At 33.1% G+C, this 21,038-nt stretch overlaps 1 protein-coding gene and 2 long non-coding RNA genes across 3 annotated transcripts; 1 reads left to right on the forward strand and 2 right to left on the reverse strand.

Annotated features, from left to right (window-relative positions):
* Window positions 1-4,257: 4,257 nt before the first annotated feature.
* On the forward strand, window positions 4,258-4,960 carry LOC119767281. Its single transcript, XR_005277432.1, has 2 exons — window positions 4,258-4,650; window positions 4,705-4,960. It is a non-coding gene; the product is annotated as an uncharacterized LOC119767281 (long non-coding RNA).
* A 266-nt stretch (window positions 4,961-5,226) lies between these two features.
* LOC119767282 lies at window positions 5,227-5,734 on the reverse strand. Its single transcript, XR_005277433.1, has 2 exons — window positions 5,700-5,734; window positions 5,227-5,642 (listed from the first exon to the last, which is right to left on the reverse strand). It is a non-coding gene; the product is annotated as an uncharacterized LOC119767282 (long non-coding RNA).
* A 9,691-nt stretch (window positions 5,735-15,425) lies between these two features.
* LOC6045647 (titin) lies at window positions 15,426-16,905 on the reverse strand. The gene is made up of 2 exons (XM_038250873.1): window positions 16,852-16,905; window positions 15,426-16,783 (listed from the first exon to the last, which is right to left on the reverse strand). Exons 1-2 carry the CDS (start codon window positions 16,855-16,857, stop codon window positions 15,443-15,445), a joined length of 1,347 nt encoding a protein of 448 aa, XP_038106801.1. The 5' UTR covers window positions 16,858-16,905; the 3' UTR covers window positions 15,426-15,442.
* Between the last annotated feature and the right edge of the window lie 4,133 nt (window positions 16,906-21,038).

Below are 21,038 nucleotides of genomic sequence, written 5' to 3' on the forward strand. Positions count from 1 at the left end.
GTCAAATTGTCAAATTGTCAAATTGTCAAATTGTCAAATTGTCAAATTGTCAAATTGTCAAATTGTCAAATTGTCAAATTGTCAAATTGTCAAATTGTCAAATTGTCAAATTGTCAAATTGTCAAATTTTTAAATTTTAACAATTTTACAATTTTACAATTTTACAATTTTACAATTTTACAATTTTACAATTTTACAATTTTACAATTTTACAATTTTACAATTTTACAATTTTACAATTTTACAATTTTACAATTTTACAATTTTACAATTTTACAATTTTACAATTTTACAATTTTACAATTTTACAATTTTACAATTTTACAATTTTACAATTTAACAATTTAACAATTTAACAATTTAACAATTTAACAATTTAACAATTTAACAATTTAACAATTTAACAATTTAACAATTTAACAATTTAACAATTTAACAATTTAACAATTTAACAATTTAACAATTTAACAATTTAACAATTTAACAATTTAACAATTTAACAATTTAACAATTTAACAATTTAACAATTTAACAATTTAACAATTTAACAATTTAACAATTTAACAATTTAACAATTTAACAATTTAACAATTTAACAATTTAACAATTTAACAATTTAACAATTTAACAATTTAACAATTTAACAATTTAACAATTTAACAATTTAACAATTTAACAATTTAACAATTTAACAATTTAACAATTTAACAATTTAACAATTTAACAATTTAACAATTTAACAATTTAACAATTTAACAATTTAACAATTTAACAATTACAATTTTACAATTTTACAATTTATCAATGTTACAATTTTACAATTTTACAATTTTACAATTTTACAATTTTACAATTTTACAATTTTACAATTTTACAATTTTACAATTTTACAATTTTACAATTTTACAATTTTACAATTTTACAATTTTACAATTTTACAATTTTACAATTTTACAATTTTACAATTTTACAATTTTACAATTTTACAATTTTACAATTTAACAATTTAACAATTTAACAATTTAACAATTTAACAATTTAACAATTTAACAATTTAACAATTTAACAATTTAACAATTTAACAATTTAACAATTTAACAATTTAACAATTTAACAATTTAACAATTTAACAATTTAACAATTTAACAATTTAACAATTTAACAATTTAACAATTTAACAATTTAACAATTTAACAATTTAACAATTTAACAATTTAACAATTTAACAATTTAACAATTTAACAATTTTACAATTTTACAATTTTACAATTTTACAATTTTACAATTTTACAATTTTACAATTTTAAAATTTTACAATTTTACCACTTAACAATTTAACAATTTTAGAATTTTAGAATTTTACAATTTTACAATTTTACAATTTTACAATTTTACAATTTTACAATTTTACAATTTTACAATTTTACAATTTTACAATTTTACAATTTTACAATTTTACAATTTTACAATTTTACAATTTTACAATTTTACAATTTTACAATTTTACAATTTTACAATTTTACAATTTTACAATTTTACAATTTTACAATTTTACAATTTTACAATTTTACAATTTTACAATTTTACAATTTTACAATTTTACAATTTTACAATTTTACAATTTTACAATTTAACAATTTAACAATTTAACAATTTAACAATTTAACAATTTAACAATTTTGCAATTTTACAATTTTGCAATTTTACAATTTTACAATTTTACAATTTTACAATTTTACAATTTTACAATTTTACAATTTTACAATTTTACAATTTTACAATTTTACAATTTTACAATTTTACAATTTTACAATTTTACAATTTTACAATTTTACAATTTTACAATTTTACAATTTTACAATTTTACAATTTTACAATTTTACAATTTTACAATTTTACAATTTTACAATTTTACAATTTTACAATTTTACAATTTTACAATTTTACAATTTTACAATTTTACAATTTTACAATTTTACAATTTTACAATTTTACAATTTTACAATTTTACAATTTTACAATTTTACAATTTTACAATTTTACAATTTTACAATTTTACAATTTTACAATTTTACAATTTTACAATTTTACAATTTTACAATTTTACAATTTTACAATTTTACAATTTTACAATTTTACAATTTTACAATTTTACAATTTTACAATTTTACAATTTTACAATTTTACAATTTTACAATTTTACAATTTTACAATTTTACAATTTTACAATTTTACAATTTTACAATTTTACAATTTTACAATTTTACAATTTTACAATTTTACAATTTTACAATTTTACAATTTTACAATTTTACAATTTTACAATTTTACAATTTTACAATTTTACAATTTTACAATTTTACTATTTTACAATTTTACAATTTTACAATTTTACAATTTTACAATTTTACAATTTTACAATTTTACAATTTTACAATTTTACAATTTTACAATTTTACAATTTTACAATTTTACAATTTTACAATTTTACAATTTTACAATTTTACAATTTTACAATTTTACAATTTTACAATTTTACAATTTTACAATTTTACAATTTTACAATTTTACAATTTTACAATTTTGCAATTTTACAATTTTACAATTTTACAATTTTACAATTTTACAATTTTACAATTTTACAATTTTACAATTTTACAATTTTACAATTTTACAATTTTACAATTTTACAATTTTACAATTTTGCAATTTTACAATTTTAAAATTTTACAATTTTACAATTTTACAATTTTACAATTTTACAATTTTACAATTTTACAATTTTACAATTTTACAATTTTACAATTTTACAATTTTACAATTTTACAATTTTACAATTTTACAATTTTACAATTTAACAATTTAACAATTTTGCAATTTTACAATTTTACAATTTTACAATTTTACAATTTTACAATTTTACAATTTTACAATTTTACAATTTTACAATTTTACAATTTTACAATTTTACAATTTTACAATTTTACAATTTTACAATTTTACAATTTTACAATTTTACAATTTTACAATTTTACAATTTTACAATTTTACAATTTTACAATTTTACAATTTTACAATTTTACAATTTTACAATTTTACAATTTTACAATTTTACAATTTTACAATTTTACAATTTTACAATTTTACAATTTTACAATTTTACAATTTTACAATTTTACAATTTTACAATTTTACAATTTTACAATTTTACAATTTTACAATTTTACAATTTTACAATTTTACAATTTTACAATTTTACAATTTTACAATTTTACAATTTTACAATTTTACAATTTTACAATTTTACAATTTTACAATTTTACAATTTTACAATTTTACAATTTTACAATTTTACAATTTTACAATTTTACAATTTTACAATTTTACAATTTTACAATTTTACAATTTTACAATTTTACAATTTTACAATTTTACAATTTAACAATTTAACAATTTAACAATTTAACAATTTAACAATTTAACAATTTTACAATTTTACAATTTTGCAATTTTACAATTTTACAATTTTACAATTTTACAATTTTACAATTTTACAATTTTACAATTTTACAATTTTACAATTTTACAATTTTACAATTTTACAATTTTACAATTTTACAATTTTACAATTTTACAATTTTACAATTTTACAATTTTACAATTTTACAATTTTACAATTTTACAATTTTTTACTAACATTGAGTCCAAAACCACCCTACAAACATCTATACCACTAAGGTGACGCAGGGATCCTTGCGCACTTTAGATAGGTGTTTACTAACATTCCTTCGTTCCCCAAAGGATAGCTTAGACCCGGCAAGGACCCCCTTATGCCCTGGGCTGTATTACACACTCATCAAAAGATGAAGACATGGTATCTCCCGTGTTGGATTATTATTCCGGATGAGGGTCTAACACAACCAGACCAAACAGTGGAATAAGCGTTGTGGAGCCATCCGTGGATAGGGCGTCCTGAAATGCTAATGCTAATGCTAATGCTAATTTTACAATTTTACAATTTTACAATTTTACAATTTTACAATTTTACAATTTTTTTTTATGAAAATTGCAATACTAGTATCATTGTGATTAAAAGAACAGTAACTTCAGAATGCACATTAGGGTGGGTCATTTTTTTCGAAAGTGCTGGGATCCGGCTGAAATAAAGACCATCTTGTAGAGGGTACCCATAGGGACTCTCACACCAAGTTTGAGCCCATTTGGCTGAAAACTGGCTTGTCGCTCGGGGTTAAAGTTTACATGGAAATTACTATGGGAAATGCGTGATTTTGCTTCAAACGCTCCTGCAAGCTAAGCGACAAACTTTAGCCCACACTTACACTAGGTAGCCGTGTCGGGGGTGGTCCAAGGAACATTTTTCTCTAAGGGTTCATGGTCATCCGTTCAACCCTGAGCTTGCGCAACGCGGAATTATCCGGCGGCGCCGGAATTCTTCAAAATCTCAGTTTTAATTGTCAACGCATGCTTCGTAACTATGAATGTAGCATATTGTGAAACGAAAAACACGACGCCAAACGTCAACACATTAAAATGAAAGCAGGAAAGAACAGTTCGTCGTCGAATCGGCTGGCCAGCAAATTCTTGTAGAGCAGTTTCCCATAGCATGGGAAAGAACTTAAGTCCACAAAGGTATGAAAATAAATCCTGCAGTTGAACCGGACCCAAAAATATACTCGGTTTCAGGACGTGGTGTGAGATGTTAGTCCGGTGGAGTTCCTGTACGCGAAACCCCGATCACTTTGGCCTCCCGTAGAAAAGGAAAACATCTCGATTGCGGTACGCCGAAAATGATGGAAAAGGTATTCAAGAGCGGCAAGAAATCAAGCAAAATCGACATAAGTTCGAAATTATGTTGCAGAGGAATCCACAGATCATGATGGGAGTTTGTCGACGCTGAAGAAAAGCCACCTCTCTAATAAAAATGTGTCCATCAAATTTAGTTAAGAGTTTCTATCAACATGTATATATTGAATAAAATCCGTGGTTAAAGTATTTGGTAGTAGGTCACAAAAGAGGCTAACTGTCCGTGCTGCCGGCAGAAACTGTCCGCCTCCGGGGTGACGAGTCAGCCTTGTGTAAAAAATGGAGCACAGTAAGTGCCTTATCCTTGTTTAGGTACGAATTATTCTGTCCATAGTAAATACGAAAATAGTGTTTTCTCTTAATCATAATTGCAAATGTTGTAATACTCAGTACGATTTTTTAGCATTTTTTATTTTTATTTAGATCATTTGTCACGACTCCCAATATCAATCACAAAATCTTATTCAGGGTCGCAATTTTGGGCACCTTCTTCCAGGCCATGCCCGAAAGGCACTTCATGTCCAATACATGACGCCGAGCGACAATTCCATAGAGGGTGTTCACGGGCGGGACAGTTTCAACTTCCAGGTCTAATCTCTTGCCAGCTCGCAATCGGCAATCGTCCAACGGTGGAAGTCTCCAGAAACCGCTTCGGTGTCAAACGTGACGTTCCGGTGGGGCAAGCCGTCACAATCTCCTGCAGCCGGCGGAAGTTGTGTGACTGGAAGATGAGGCGGGTGAGCCCTCAGCCATCAGAATTGGTTCTATGATCGTAATCATCTTCACAAGCATCAAAGTTCAGTACGAAATAAGTTGCACTAAAAAGATTCGAAGTCAATTAAGAAACTGTTTTCTCAGAACGGAAGTCCGTGCACCCAATGATGCGGCCTGTTCTCGGTCAACGCCGTGGTTGCCAATGGCCAAGCTCCAGCGGGAACGGAAGTTTCTTTTATTTTGTTAATTCACGGTACTTTCGAATTTCACGATGAAGAACACTTTTTAGCACAGGTTTGTTGTGATGTTTCCAGCTTGCGTTGACGTTTGGCGTCGTGTTTTCGTTTCACAATATGCTACATTCATAGTTACGAAGCATGCGTTGACAATTAAAACTGAGATTTTGAAGAATTCCGGCGCCGCCGGATAATTCCGCGTTGCGCAAGCTCAGGGTTGAACGGATGACCATGAACCCTTAGAGAAAAATGTTCCTTGGACCACCCCCGACACGGCTACCTAGTGTAAGTGTGGGCTAAAGTTTGTCGCTTAGCTTGCAGGAGCGTTTGAAGCAAAATCACGCATTTCCCATAGTAATTTCCATGTAAACTTTAACCCCCGAGCGACAAGCCAGTTTTCAGCCAAATGGGCTCAAACTTGGTGTGAGAGTCCCTATGGGTACCCTCTACAAGATGGTCTTTATTTCAGCCGGATCCCAGCACTTTCGAAAAAAATGACCCACCCTAATGCACATACAATGATGACGATTATACAAGGTAAGGCTGATGTTTGATGAATGGGAAACGAGAAGTAGAACTTATTATATGATATTTTCTAGTTGGTGATTATTAAGTATTTCGTGCAATTTTGTGTTAAAAAATCACTTATATTTTTAACTAGCCAACGCAAATAATTTATAATAAAGTTGAGATATTTGCAAGGATATTTGCATAGAAAAAGGAATACAAAAAACGCCATACCTTTATCATTCTATTGACTTTGATTTTTTGCCCTCTACTCTTTGTTCTGCGCTTCTCATGACAGTTCTCAGTTTTCTTTTCGACCGGACCGAATCGTGTCGTTTGTCGTGCAGCTGAAATTATTTTTCAAAGAAAATACGACAAGTGCTGTTTTTGGAATCCTGAATTGAGTATTCTCGATGAAATTTGCGGAAAATGTTTTGTTGGGAGGTAAGTGTAAACCGGAAACTGGTTGTTATATTAAATCATTGTGTGATGTTTAAATCGAGCTTAATTCCTTATTTTTGTCTCAAATTTCAGATCGTTTGTTGGTGGATATTTGCCATAATTGGGAGGCAAGATCTGCGGACCGGCCAGCGGTATGGCTACGGGATTCTGGTTCCGGATAATACGTCGGCCGGAGTGTGACGAGAGCCCCAACCGGCAGGGATTGAAGAGATTTCCGATGGAGCCTTTCGCACAAACTGGAGGCAGCCGGAAGATTTGTAGTGCATGAGTGATGGTTGTGAAAAAACGAATTGAAAAGTGTTGAGTGCAGTTTTTTCGCAAATAAAGTACATGAAAAATCATGTTTTTGTTGTTTCAATTTATCGGAAAAAAAAGGAAGCCATTTTCTGGATGGAAATGCTCACTAATACAAGTGCACGATTTGGGGTTTGAAGACACTAACACTCTGACAAAAGGTTCACTAAAATATTACCAATACATGTGCAAGGGCATGAATGTGTGCGTTGATTTGATTTCTTTGGGTCTGAAATATTTCTTGCGTTTTTCCCTCAAGCCGTTTGCGAGGGCGATCTCGCCTGTCCGTGCATGGTGACAATTCCCTCTCAACTCGGGAGGGTTTCCTCACAATTTTCCCCCGATCTCGGTTGCGTGCACAAATTTTTAAGAGCGGATACAAACATCGCTCATGTATTTCAGAAAAAGAGCTCTCAAAAATCAGACTTTTAGTTCCGGGATTCGGGCCAAAATTCAATCGAAAGAGCGCATCTTAACCTTCAATTTAGACATAGGATTTTTTTCTGGACGAATCCTCGCCGTGCACGAATTTTTTAAGATTTCTGAGAAAAGCGTTTTTCCAAAAGCAAACCTTAAACCTTTTTTTTTGTAAAAAAGGCAAAAATTCAAACGCTCTCAAATAAAAGTGCGGAATCCAATCGATGTAAAATTTGTTGAGAAGTTTGATCGAGTCGTGAACACTCAGTTAGAAAGATACCTTACCTTTTTTTGAGAAATTTACTCTGTATATAAAAAAAATCATACAGCTATAACTTTTGAACCAACCGTCTGATCAATACCAAAATTTACTCGAATACAATTCATACCAAATGCTTTCGATCCAGAATGGGCTGGGACTTTGAATTTGATGTTCAGTATATGATTTTTCTTTTGTAAGAAAGGCAAAAAGCTACATTTTTTAAGTATAACATCAACATTTTGAAATAAAAATATTACAAAATGCTTTAAACGTGGTTACAAATGTTGTAGTGTCAAAATGCTGGCAAAATGTCAAAAAATGTATATCTCTTTTTCTTAATTTTTTAAAACATTGAATTTGATGAAAATTACAATTAATTTTTCATGTTTTATTAAAATCCCAATTTATATTTGTAAAACAAATTTATTATTGCTATCTGATATTTAGGGAAAATATTGAAAACATGAAATAATAAAACTTTAAATGATTTTTCAATAAAGTTTCCAAAGTGTTTAATTCGCCTATTTTTCTTATTTTTTAGAAAAACTCTACATTTTTTAAATCATGCAACATTTTCCATCCATGATCTGAAATAATATGTAATTTAGATAAAATTCAATAAAGATTTTAGTAATGATTTTAATAAATGACCACATTTTTCAATAGAATTTAAGTGGAAAATCTTGATTATTTTTCCGAAAAAAAAAACAAATAAATCAAAATCAAAAATGTCAAATGGGTTATCTTCCCCCAACTCACACAGCAGTTGCCCCGACCCCTGTTCGATTTGTGAGATCCGTTTTTTGATATTTCGTGACGGAGGGGCGGTACGACCCCTTCAATTTATGATAGTATTAAAAACTCTGCCATTTTTCGTTACTCAACTGTAAAAATTGTTTGAACATATAATTTTATGGGAAATTTAATGTACTTTTCGAATCTGCATTAACCAGGGTATTTTTTTCATTTAGAACAAAATTTTTCATTTTAAAATTTCGTGTTTTTTCTAACTTTGCAGGGTTATATTTTAGAGTGTAACAATGTTCTACATAGTTGTAAAGCAGACAATTACAAACATTTTGCTATACATACACTGCCCATGATCGCATAAATGTCCCATATGCATTTTCATCACTTTTGAGTTATTGATGTAGTTTGGTTCAAAATCTTGTGTTCTTTCTAAAGAGCCTATAACATCCAGTACTTTGTTCTAGAAATCGGGAGGTAATCCTAACACGTAGCCTTATGTGTGGGACAAACTTCAAATGTGTTTTTCTCAGTTTGCTGTTTTTGCATATGGGACATTTATGCGAACATGGGCACTTAACAATCCATGGTAAAAAAATTGATGTCTGGCAAATTTTCAGAAAAAAGCCCGTTTAGAGCCGGGGTTGGGTTTTAGAGGGCTAAGAAACATTCATATAAAATTATATAAAAAGAGGTATTGAAATTACATTCGAAATGCTAAGTAAGGAATGTTCAATTTGTAGTAAATAGTATGCAAACTTTGGTGCGAAATTTGCAGCCAACATGTGCCAAATTTACCAATAAATTCAAAATTTGATTTCAATTTGCGACAAGACATTTTTGAAAGCGCTATCTTAAAAATACTATAAAGAACAGTTGTGTATTGACAAAATAGTTAAGAGTCATCATCTTACCAGATGAAAAATGCATTGAAAAAGTAATGGTATTAATTTTTTTTTGAGACACCTGATTGAACCGTAGTAAACAGTGAAATATACTAAATTTTCGTAAACTTAATTTTCAAAACTATAAAATAACAACTTTTATACTAGCATTGTAAAATCCCGTATTTTCAACAAAAAATTATAATAATAAAACCTCTATAAAGAAAAGCGAGAACTTGCGACAATGATCAATATGGGAACTTTTATGTAAAATTGTCTGGAGAGTCGATCCAATATTTAAAAAAAATATCGTTTAGAACACTTTTCAAAAATATGTTTGATTCTCACAAGTTATTTTTGTAATTTTTAGGAGAGTTCACAAAAACGACAAAAAAGTGGGCTTACATTAACCCTTTCAGGCCTCAATTTTGAAATAAATATTTTTCATTTAACAATGGTATAAAGAGTTTTAATACCATACGAAAATTGTAGGCTAGTTTAGAAAAAATAGGTTTTTGGGTCAAAATGACTCATCAGGCCCGATAGGGGTTTTTCAGTGTGATTTTTGGAAAGCCCATTTAATATCATACATATTTGTCTGTAACCACTTATTGATATAACGCAATTCAATACAACAACATTTAAATTATTTGAACTTTTATACATACGCCCTTCTCAAATATTTTTCTCGTGTACATCTGGCTCCAAATACACAAAAATGGCTTATATGAACCTAGTTTTGTTGATATGGGATAAGGTCGAGTATAAAAGTACCTAAATAATTCCTGTTATGAGCTGGAATTGCAGATTACAATCCAATATTGTTGACATATCGTGCCATCCGTTCCATAAGGGCACATAACTTTTGTAAACAGGAGTGTATCCCTTTCACACCTTATGTAAACAGTCATTTGAGTGACAGGGATACACTCTTGTTTGCAAAAGTTTTGTGCCCTTTTGAAATGTTAGGCTAGATTTGGTTGTTCATATAATCTGTTGAGCAACATTCCAACATCGTAGGTATGTAGTATCGTAAAAAAATCCCGATGTTGTTAAGAGTCAACGAAAACAATTAAGCGATGTGCTTCTCATAAGTGATTCTACGTATTTGTCAAAAAAGCACTGCTACATTCTCACCATCACTAATCTAAATTCTGAACTAAAACCAAACTCCTGTCCATGTTTTCTGCTTCTATTTCGGGGCGCAACACAATTTATTGCCTGCTCGCAGATGTATTACACTCTTTTATTATTCAAATGTACACGATTGACCGAAACTGTGAGCAGGAAAATTCCTCACTTTCAAATTTGCCAACACGCTGCTGCCGCCGTCGCAGCTTCCGGGTAGAGTCCGAAACACGGCTTTGCTATCAAATACTACCGCACGGAATCGGTGGTCAAACGCAAGTTCGGACCATTGACGGTGGCCCTATGAATTGACCAGCAGCTGGGCAGCTACATGCATCGGTACTTGGTTTATACCTCTGTTCCGAGGACGCGAAGTACCTACAGCGAACGTTTTCTCCAAATTCATAAAAATTATTCCACGCCAGTTGTTTTCACACCAGAGAGGCCAGTCCAGGGGTTTTCTTTTTTCCTGCCGTCACAGTCAGGGTTTGTGGGTTCTATGTCCGCGTCCGCGGGTAGTTATTACAGTGGAAGGATTTTTTTTGAGATTTTCGCCTGGAAGGGAGGTTTTTTTTCTAGTTGGGTGTGGTATATTTTCCACTGAACGAGGGGTGCGTACTCAAGTTGATTGCCTTCAAATGCTTTTCGAGAAATTAGAATTTATTTTGGGAAAACAGTATTTTTTGAGCTTTCAACTTTTTGTTTAGCATTGACCTTTTTTGGTGGAAAACCAACAAATTTATTTAGATCATCAAATCAAAGAAAGAAAAACGCAAAAAAAATCTAGTTTTGAATTACAAGCCTGATTTTTTAAATTTCGAAACAAAAAGTATCACATTCCCGAGCAGGGGTAAATAACACGGGAATACCAAATTTTGGTATTACTTTGGCAAATAACAGGGACCAAAATGTGCCCTTGGTTGCCCAGTAATAGATGGTAAAATACCATGAAATCATAACAAAACCTTGTATGTGGAAGGGCTCAACAATACCAAACCATGTTATTCCAAGGGTAAAATAATACCACAAAATAAAACCATTTCAATACCAAGTTGAGGTCTTCTGGATTTTTTAACATTGCTTGAATACCAAAACTTGGTATTACCATGGTTTTATTTTTAGGTATTCCCGCGCCGCAACTTCCACACACAAGATTTTGGTAGGATTTTCCACAATTTGTAGTGATTTCTTTAAGGGGTACAGTCATCCCACATATTCGGAACGGATTTCAGAACAGCCGACGTTCAAAAAATCATAGAAAATCGATAGTTGAACATAATGCTTTGCTTCTAACTTCATGTGAGAGCTTTTCTTGAGATCTTTCGATTGATGTATAGACCGACGGCAATTTTTTACGTTTTTTATCATTTTTTAAAGAAAAATATTGACCCTTGAAAATTCGGAACACATTTTTCTTACGGATGTAAACCAACTTTGGATCTCTCCAGGAGTACATATTTGTAACAAAATAATGACTCCACACACTGAAACCAATTAAACTCATGCTTTGTGATGTTTTACACATGGTCTGATAACTTATTTTGTGGAAATATCAGTTAAATTCAGGTGTTCCACAATTGTGGGAGGCACAATAACATCCCACAATTATGGAACAGGCAATTTGGAGGCAGTGTTTTGCTGTTCTAGATAAAATAGTCTTGAAATGAAGTTTTTTGTTCAAAATGTATTATTTTTACTAGTGAAATAGAAAAAGAATGTCCAAATGAAGGTCCTAAAAATAGTGGGGTCGACAAAAAAAGCTGCATTTGTCATGCTATTCACAAATTATCACAAAAGTGTTCCGAATTTGTGGGTGTTCCTAATATGTGGGATGTATATCAAAAATGCTTAAAATCAAGTTTGAAATTTTCGGTTTTTAATGAAAGCATTCGCTTTGAAACATCATTTTAGCGCAAAATTAATTATTTTGTCAAAATTGGTCAACATTTTCCCATAGTATACTTGATAAAACACTTTAATACCAAAATGTGGTGTCCGATCAATGACAAATTGTGCAATTTTGCAATATCAAAACAATACCTTAAATTGGTATGATACCACATTTTGCTCTAGCATAATCCTTAAGAAATTTTTTAAAGGGTTCAGGAATACCAAAATTTAGTATTGATACCAGAGAAAGGTATTATTACGCATTTCCCTTGTTATTTACCCATGCTCGAGACCTGCTTTCTGCATGAAAATCAATAAAAGTAATCAGAAATGTTTCTCTGACATGCCTTTTATCGTTGTGTTGTGGACTTCATTCTCCACAAAATTGGCCGATTTCGTGACACTTTAATTTTTGCTAAAGCTTTGTAAGGGGCTTTCCCGATGAAGGCTATTAAAAAAAGTACATTTTTTTCAATTAACTTTTATATCGCTAAAAGTTTATTTTTCAAAATCCATATTATTCGATTTTTTATTTTTTACTATGTTTCAGGGTACAGTCATCCCACATATTCGGAACACCCACAAATTCGGAACACTTTTGTGATTATTTGTCAATAGCATGCCAAATGTAGCTTTTCTGTCGACCCTACTATTTTTAGGACCTTCATTTGAACATTATCTTGCTATTTCACTAGTAAAAGTAGTTCTTTTTGAACAAAAAACTTCATTTTAAGACTATTTTATCCTGAGCAGCAAAACACTGTCTCCAAATTGCCTGTTCCATAATTGTGGGATGTTATTGTGCCTCCCACAATTGTGGAACACCTGAATTTAACAGGTATTTTCACAAAAAAAGTAAAACATTACTAAGCTTGAGTTTCATTGGTTCCAGTATGCGAGGTCATTATTTTGTAGAAAATATGTACTCCTGGAGATAATCAGAGTTTGTTTACATCCGTAAGAAAAAAGTGTTCCGAATTTGTGGATTTCAAGGGTCAATGTTTTTCTTTAAAAACTTGATATAAAACGAAAAAATGAACAGCCGGTCTGTACATCAATCGAAAGATCCCAAAAAAAGCTTTTTTATGTAGGTAAAAGCGAATCATTATGTTCAATTATCGATTTGCTATGATTTTTTGAACATTGACCGATCTGTAAACTGTTCCGAATATGAGGGGTGACTGTATCTTTCAGAGATTATAATGTTTTTTTTTCAAAAACAGTAATTTTTGAAAAAAAAAATTAAATTTGTGCAAAAAAAGTTGTTCACATCAATTTTTAATGTAAAATCAAATTTGCACTAAAAAAATTCTTTACCCAATTTTTGAAAAATGCACTGCATTGAAGCCACTAGTTCGATTTTGATCAAAAGTAATGGATTAAAAAAAAAATTAGAATTTCCTTTAATTTCGTCTTCGAAACATTGAAGATTGCTCTTTTCGTTTCTGAGATACAGCAGCTTAAATGTACACCCAAAGTTAAAGAACGAGGGGAAAGTCCTCCCGAAAAGAAACGTGAGGAAAGTACTATTTTTCGTGAGTGAGACCTCTCGCGTGTTCATTCGTTCATTGACGAGTACATCCTATTGAGTGGCTTATATGGACAAATGACCACCACTTAGTCACCGAACCATGGTGGCCTATACGGCAAAGGCACGGTTCAATAAGCCGAAGGTCTTGGGTTCGAATCTCGGTACCGGTACTTTTTTTTAAGATAAACTTTTTTGGAAAATGAACCCATGAGTAAAGTACTCAAGGCAATTTCGGGATTTATCCTCTCCGTCCGCACACAGTACCATTTTACTACCGAATCGTGCTCTTTATCCTCTCGTATGCCGATGCCTAGTTTTGGGTGTATGGAAACAATAAAATTTAACTTAGAGATTCGTGATTTTTTTTGAAAATTTAAATCTTAAATAAAGAAATGAATTTTTGATCCTAACCTATCCCTACCTTTTTCCGAAGACACCAATTCAATCAGTAAATTCCTTTCTTAGTAAAAGATTTTCAAATATTCACTCACCATTTTTGTATAGATAGCTACCAACATTGTATGGGCAAACCAATGATGCCAAATTGCTTTTTGATCATAGGGAAGTCCCCCACAAAGTTTAGTCCAAATTGAAAAATATAATTTAAATACATTTCCAGTTTTCGCGGAGAATCGCGCAAATTATATATTGTTCGAAGTATTTTCGAAAAATAAGTTCATTTCAAAAAACAAAACAAAAGTTTCAATATTGTTCATTATGAAGAATCTTTTATTTATTTTTTTCAAATCCTTGGATGTTTTCAAATTTGTTACAATATCAGGTGAAGAAAAATATATAAAAAAAAGCATTTGGTAACCTTTTTTAACTAATTAAAACACCCCTTGCAACACGTTGTAACACAGAACACCATCACCGCAGCCGCGCGCGCCCTCTAGTAACAGTTTTTATTTACAGCAATTATTATTGCTCTATTTTTCATCCTGTTTGGCCCATTTTCACATGAATTTATTACGCCAAAATTGGCATTCTTGCAGTCGTCCCGGTTGCGGTTTGAGGGGCCGGCTTTCTGTGCGGTGGAAATGTTAGTTTTTTGTGTGCGTTGCTTGCGCAGATTTACACACAATGACAATAGAGATAGAGACAACGCGGCTAGCAGGAGAGAATGAGATGGCGTTTGTGGAATTGCATTTGAATGGCACGTTGAATGTACTCTTTTTATGATTTAAAAATATACCGTGCAATTTTTAGTGTCATACAAGATGCCATAAAAGATTTCGCGAAACTGGCTTAAATTTATGAAAGTTGCGAAAATTTGCTAATTTGTTTCCCTCGCAGTTGGCGCACTAGATTTGCGTTTTGGTTGCTTGTTTCAGGGAAGTTTGGATTTTTTTCAGCTCAGAAAAATTGAAACTAAAGTTTTCATTAATTGATTAGGCTATTTATTTAACAACAGTGGATCATTCCGCGGGCATGCAAACACAGTTCGGCTCGCGACCTGTGCACAGTTAGACTAGAGAATATAACAATAACAACAACGGGCTATCAACAGGCAGAGGTTTCAACAACAACAGCAGAAGGTCACCGTTTACTGCTTGGACTCACGCTTGTGGTGCGTCGGAATGTGATGGTGCTCCTCGTGCTGTTCGTGCTGCTGCTGGTGGTGATGCTCGTGATGCTGCTGCTGCTGGTATTGGTAGTGCTGCTGGTGATGTTCCTCGCTATCATCGGCATGTTCATTGTTGTGCTGAACCTGGTGTTCAGCGACAGAATGATCATGCTCCTGGGCTTGATGGTGGTGCTGGTGCTGACGGGGCAGGTACTCTTCACCCTGGTACGAGTGGTGCTCGTTCGACTGGGGGTGCTGCTCATGCTCGTGATGCTCTTCCTCGACGAACTTGGTCACCTTGAGGGCCACTGGCTTGTTCTCCTCCTCGTCATGGTGATGTTGTTCATGATGATTCTCATGATGATGTTCGTGGTGATGGGCATGCTCTTTGTCGTGCTGGTCGGCCAGGATCTGCTTGTTGATGTAGACGGCATACGGTCTGGGGACTTCGACCTTGTGGAAAACAGGAACTTCGACCTTCTTCTCCACTTCTACTGTGACGGGGCGATCGACGTGCTTGATGACTTCCTTCTCGATGTACACCGGATATGGCTTCGGGACCTTGACGGTGAATGGCTTGGGCACTTCGACTTCGACCTTGTGGACTACGGGAACCTTGACTTCCACTGGGTACGGGACGTACCGATTGACATGGACTGGGACTTTCTTCTCGACGACGACTGGAACCTTCTTTTCCACTTCGACGCGATACGGGACTGGACGATCAACGTGGACCTTCTTCTCAACGTACACTGGGACCTTCTTCTCGACTTCGACTGCGTATGGGACCTTAACTGGGTATGGCACAGGGCGATCTACATGAACTGGAACCTTCTTCTCGATGTACACGGGCACTTTACGTTCGACTTCGACACGGTACGGAACCGGGCGGTCAATGTGCACTGGAATCTTCTTCTCGATGATCGTGTGCTTCTCGACTTCTACGCGGTACGGCACTGGAACCTTCTTCGTTCGGGTGATGACAACGTGCTTGTCGTTCTTCCAGTCGTGCTGGCTGTTCTGTTGACGCTCGTGTTGCTGCTGGAAGTAATGATCCTTAAAGTGCTGGTAGTTCTCCTCCGCGACTTCATATCCGAACGAAGGCTTGAATCCACCCTGCATTTCTGGCTTCTCCTGATGTTCATGACTGCCGTGCTGCATCTGCTGATGCTTGTACCCATGGTCGTAGTAATCGATCAGTCCTCGCTTCTCGTGCACCTTGGCGTCCGAACCGTCCTCGTTGACGTCCACTTCCTTCGTGGGCCGCTCGATGGCCGCTCCCAGCGCAATGGCCACCGCCATTGACAACACAACAAATTGCTAGTGTAAAGAACAAAGATCACCTTAATTAAACCGCTCAAAACCAATATCAAAACCACTTGACGAACCTTCATCTCGGTCCCGTCTGCACTTGAACTAGGGGCCAACTACCAAATCCGGTGAACGATCGCAAGCGAATGATGCTCTTCTGCGCCGACCGCGGACCATTTATAGTGAAGCAATTTCTTCATCCTGTGTTATGATCTCTTTGCCAAGAGCGCGCGATTTCCGCTGGCATTTTCGATGATATCGCCGACTTCGTCGTCAAGCCCAAAAACAACGGTTCAGTAGATCACGAGAAGAAGAGGAGAAGGTGTTGCCACGGTCCAAGGCCACGATCGCGCGGGGTCGGGTCTTACTTTTTCCGTCCACAATGAGCGCGTTACGGTGGAGGTTGACCCATCCGAATGCTTGCAATTTTTATCACCCGCTCAGCGGATTAGATCGCCAAGCTACTGTTACCAACAGACTTTTCGTCTCATGAATTTTGGATTTCAGCGACGTAGGTGGAGGCTTTCAGGGGTTTACGAGATGTTGAAAAATGAGCACTCTCTAACTAAGTGCATCGAGCAACCTTTTCTTTCTGAGAGTTTGTTTTGATTCCGTCTAATTGTGCCCGGTGGAACGTATCGGGAAAATAAAATCTAATAAATAACCATCACACTGTGGTCCATCGAGGTTTGGGTAACGCGCGCGCGCAGGCCACCATAAATGGTGAATCATCGTCGATCGCTGATGAACTGAAAAGTTTTTCGAAGATTTTCGAGAAGCGATGCCTTTGTTTATGACGGTCCAGATTGACCCTTTGCGATGACCGGTATTGCGACGGTTATGTAACGGAGAGTTGGTCAAATTCCAATACGGGTTGATGTATGTTTCCTGATCATGGTGAAACAAAGCCATGTTCTTGGTTTAAATGAAAAATAAACTGGTTTTTGTAATACCGTCAGTGGGGGTGACATTGGGTCTGGGGGGTGAGATTGGGTCAAAGTGATTTTTTACGGATTTTACCATTTCTCAGATTCTTTTCAATGAAACTGAATTCTGTTAAAAGGGTTGTGTAGGGGACATCTTAAGATGACTTCGCTGAAAAAAAATCGTTCCTAGAACATATCCTGTTATTTTGGCAGATGTCTAAAGTTGGGGTACGTTTTTGGCCAAAAATGACCTCTCGAAAAATCATTTTTCTAATATTTTTGTTAGAATTGCTCGAAAACTACCCAAATGTTTGAAAATCTCCACTTCAAACATTGTAGCGTGTCAATACGATTCCCTCGAACAAGAAACGCTGTTGGATGACTTGTTTTTACCTTATCTTTGTATTTCAGCATCATTTTAGTTTCATTTGACCCAATGTCACCCCCTCTAAGGGGTGAGATTGGGTCAATTTTCAATCAATTGGCATTTAAGGTAGTGTTCATCAAAATCGACCATATTTTGGGAAAATGTTAGTAAACTATCTAAGAACAAATCTACGTTAAAAGATTTTCGATGTTATTTTAATTGTTTTTGTTATTAAGAAATTTCGAGAGGTGTTTCGTTTTTTGACCCATAGTCACCCCCACTGACGGTAATTGCAACTTAATTGATCAACAATTAATTTCAATTAACAATTAATAGAAAATAAAAAAAAGGTATTTTCCTTTAGATTAATAATATTACTTTATTTAAATCAATCACTCAAGACAAAAGGTCGAATAGATTAAAGGTTTTTTTAATTGAGCATAATGTCTCTGTTCCACAAGTTTCAAAAGATTACTATAATTCTGCTACTGGAATAAAAATAAATATTTTTTTAAAAGAATATCAAAATATGCCTGATATTTACAATTTTCCCTTTTTATTATTCAAAGGGAAATTTAATCTTTGGCAACAGTACGGCCAGACCAGAGAGTTTTCCCTTGTTTAAAGAAGGCAAAATTCAACTTTAAAGGGAAAATTAAACTTTCGTCAGCAGTTAAACAAGTCAAGAGAGTTTTCCTTTCTTTAAAGAAGGAAACATTCAACTTTTGTCAGCAGTTATCACAATAAAGGCGAGATCCGAACACTTCACACTTAAAAAATTATCACTTTTTGAAATAAAGTACATTTATAATAAAAATAAAACGGGAATGGGTCATTCTGGGGAATGAGTTTCTGGGGAATGGCATTCTGGAGAATGGAATTCTGGAGAATGGGATTCTGGGTAATGGGATAGAACCATTTTTGGAAGTTTATGTTCCTCGACTCTGACCCGATCGTGGACAATCGCTAAACCCCCCTGAAGTGTAAGTTTAACAAAAATACAATGGACTCTCTGGCTGTCGATCTTCTCGATATCAATATTGCTCCTGCTGCCAATATATTTTCCTGATACAAGAAAAGGATTGAATTGGATTTTTTTTCATTTTCATACAACTTTTAAAGTACGTAATAATAGTTTACACAAAACTATTATTTCTAAAACATGTACTAGGGTATGTCCCGCTCGTGTGGATCAATCGGACCGCACATTGGACTCACAATCCAGAGGTTGCTGGTTCGAATCCCGCGGCGGGCGCTCTAAAATTCTAAGTGTAAATATGGGTATCCGGCGCCGTCGCTCCGTGCCGTACTCAAACACTTAGGAGCCCAGGGCGGTGAAGTCCTTGTAGTTAAAAGGAAGACACTAGTGGTTGGTACTAGCAATGGTGGCCGACAGCTATAAAGTCAACTTCGTTACTAGGGTAGGCCACACAAGGTCCATGCACTATTTTTGAAAAAAGTTTTTTCAATAGTGTTTAAAAAAATAGTTGCATTCAAAATTCTTATTTTAAATACCGGGGTGACTTTGATAGTCATAGTTTTTGTTGTTAAAATCAGGTTAAAGGTGTTCAAATGTTATTTTTACTTCGAATGTACCATTGCTGATATAGTTAAAAAAAAATCAATGTTTATGTTAAGTTAACTATGTTTATAAGCATTTTAACAAAATACATATACATTTTAGGTAAAATTGTTTAAAAGTCAGAATTTTGCCTGAAATTTGTTATATAGTTTTGTTTATAAAATCATCGATTCATATTGCATTTTGAACTGAATTTGAAGCAAGAATCAAAAGTTTTCACATTTTGAATGCAATTTGTTCTACTGAAAATGCCTATAAATATAAAGATTATGTTAAACTATGATTCAAAAACACATGATATTTATTATTTACAAACTTCGTTTACATTCTCCTAGTGGAAAATTGGCCGAAGAATCCGAAAATGCATTCCGTTTTCCGATTTGATATCATGTTCATTGAGAAACTATGACACTTTGAGGATATGAAAATAATGCTATTCATCAACGTTTTCTTAATTATAACTTGATTATAATTTTTTATTCTTTTCAAAAATTAATGAAAACTTCTTCTAAAAGGTCCTTGAACCTTTCTCTACCCCGGTCAGTATGATTCCATACAATCTTGTACGTATTTTATGTGTACGTAAAAAATCTGTCGACAAATAAAATTATCGCTGAAAATAAAAATTTCCATTGAAAAAAGTCGTACATTCTTTTGTAAACTATTTAAAATACATTTATATCGTTTATTTTTTAGAAAAGAAGACCTTAAAGAGACACTTTAAGGCTTATAACAAACTTTTTAAAATTGAGGCCACAAAGTGAAAAAAAAACTTCCAAGGTTTTTTTTAAATATTTTTAGATATTTTGTAAACTTTCAATTGTTGCATTACTGTAACAATGTTTAAAACTTTTTGAGATACAGTTTTTGTTGAAATCCCGGATAAACGAAAACTATATCGATTCTGGTGAGGAACTTAAAAAAACCTTATGAGATAAGGTCACCATTTGTAATAATGTTATTTGGCGGACCTCGATAACTTTTTGTTAAATGGTTACCATACGTAATAGAGTTATTTTATAGTTAGTAACGGTGATTTTTTTTCTTGACGACTTTGAAAAACTATTTAAGTATATTTGCTGAAATGGTTATCGTATATCAAAAGATTATTTTAAAGTTCAAATAGTCATCTCGATACGCAAGTAGCATATGGAAACATAAAATAATTATTTGAAAAATAGTTACGATTTGCAAAGTTTTTTTTTACACAAAACAAAGAGTAAATTTTAATATTATACTTTTTTTCTACAATGATTGTTTTCAACGAATTCTTTAGAATTAATTTAGAATTAAAATAGTTTAAAACATACATCCGAGCAGATGGGCACAAAACATAATTTATTTATTAAATTTTAATTTGCAAAATTGGCACTTATAAACGCATTTTCG

The sequence above is a fragment of the Culex quinquefasciatus genome, chromosome 2 (genome assembly GCF_015732765.1).
Source record: "Culex quinquefasciatus strain JHB chromosome 2, VPISU_Cqui_1.0_pri_paternal, whole genome shotgun sequence".
Classification (NCBI taxonomy): Eukaryota; Metazoa; Arthropoda; class Insecta; order Diptera; family Culicidae; genus Culex; species Culex quinquefasciatus.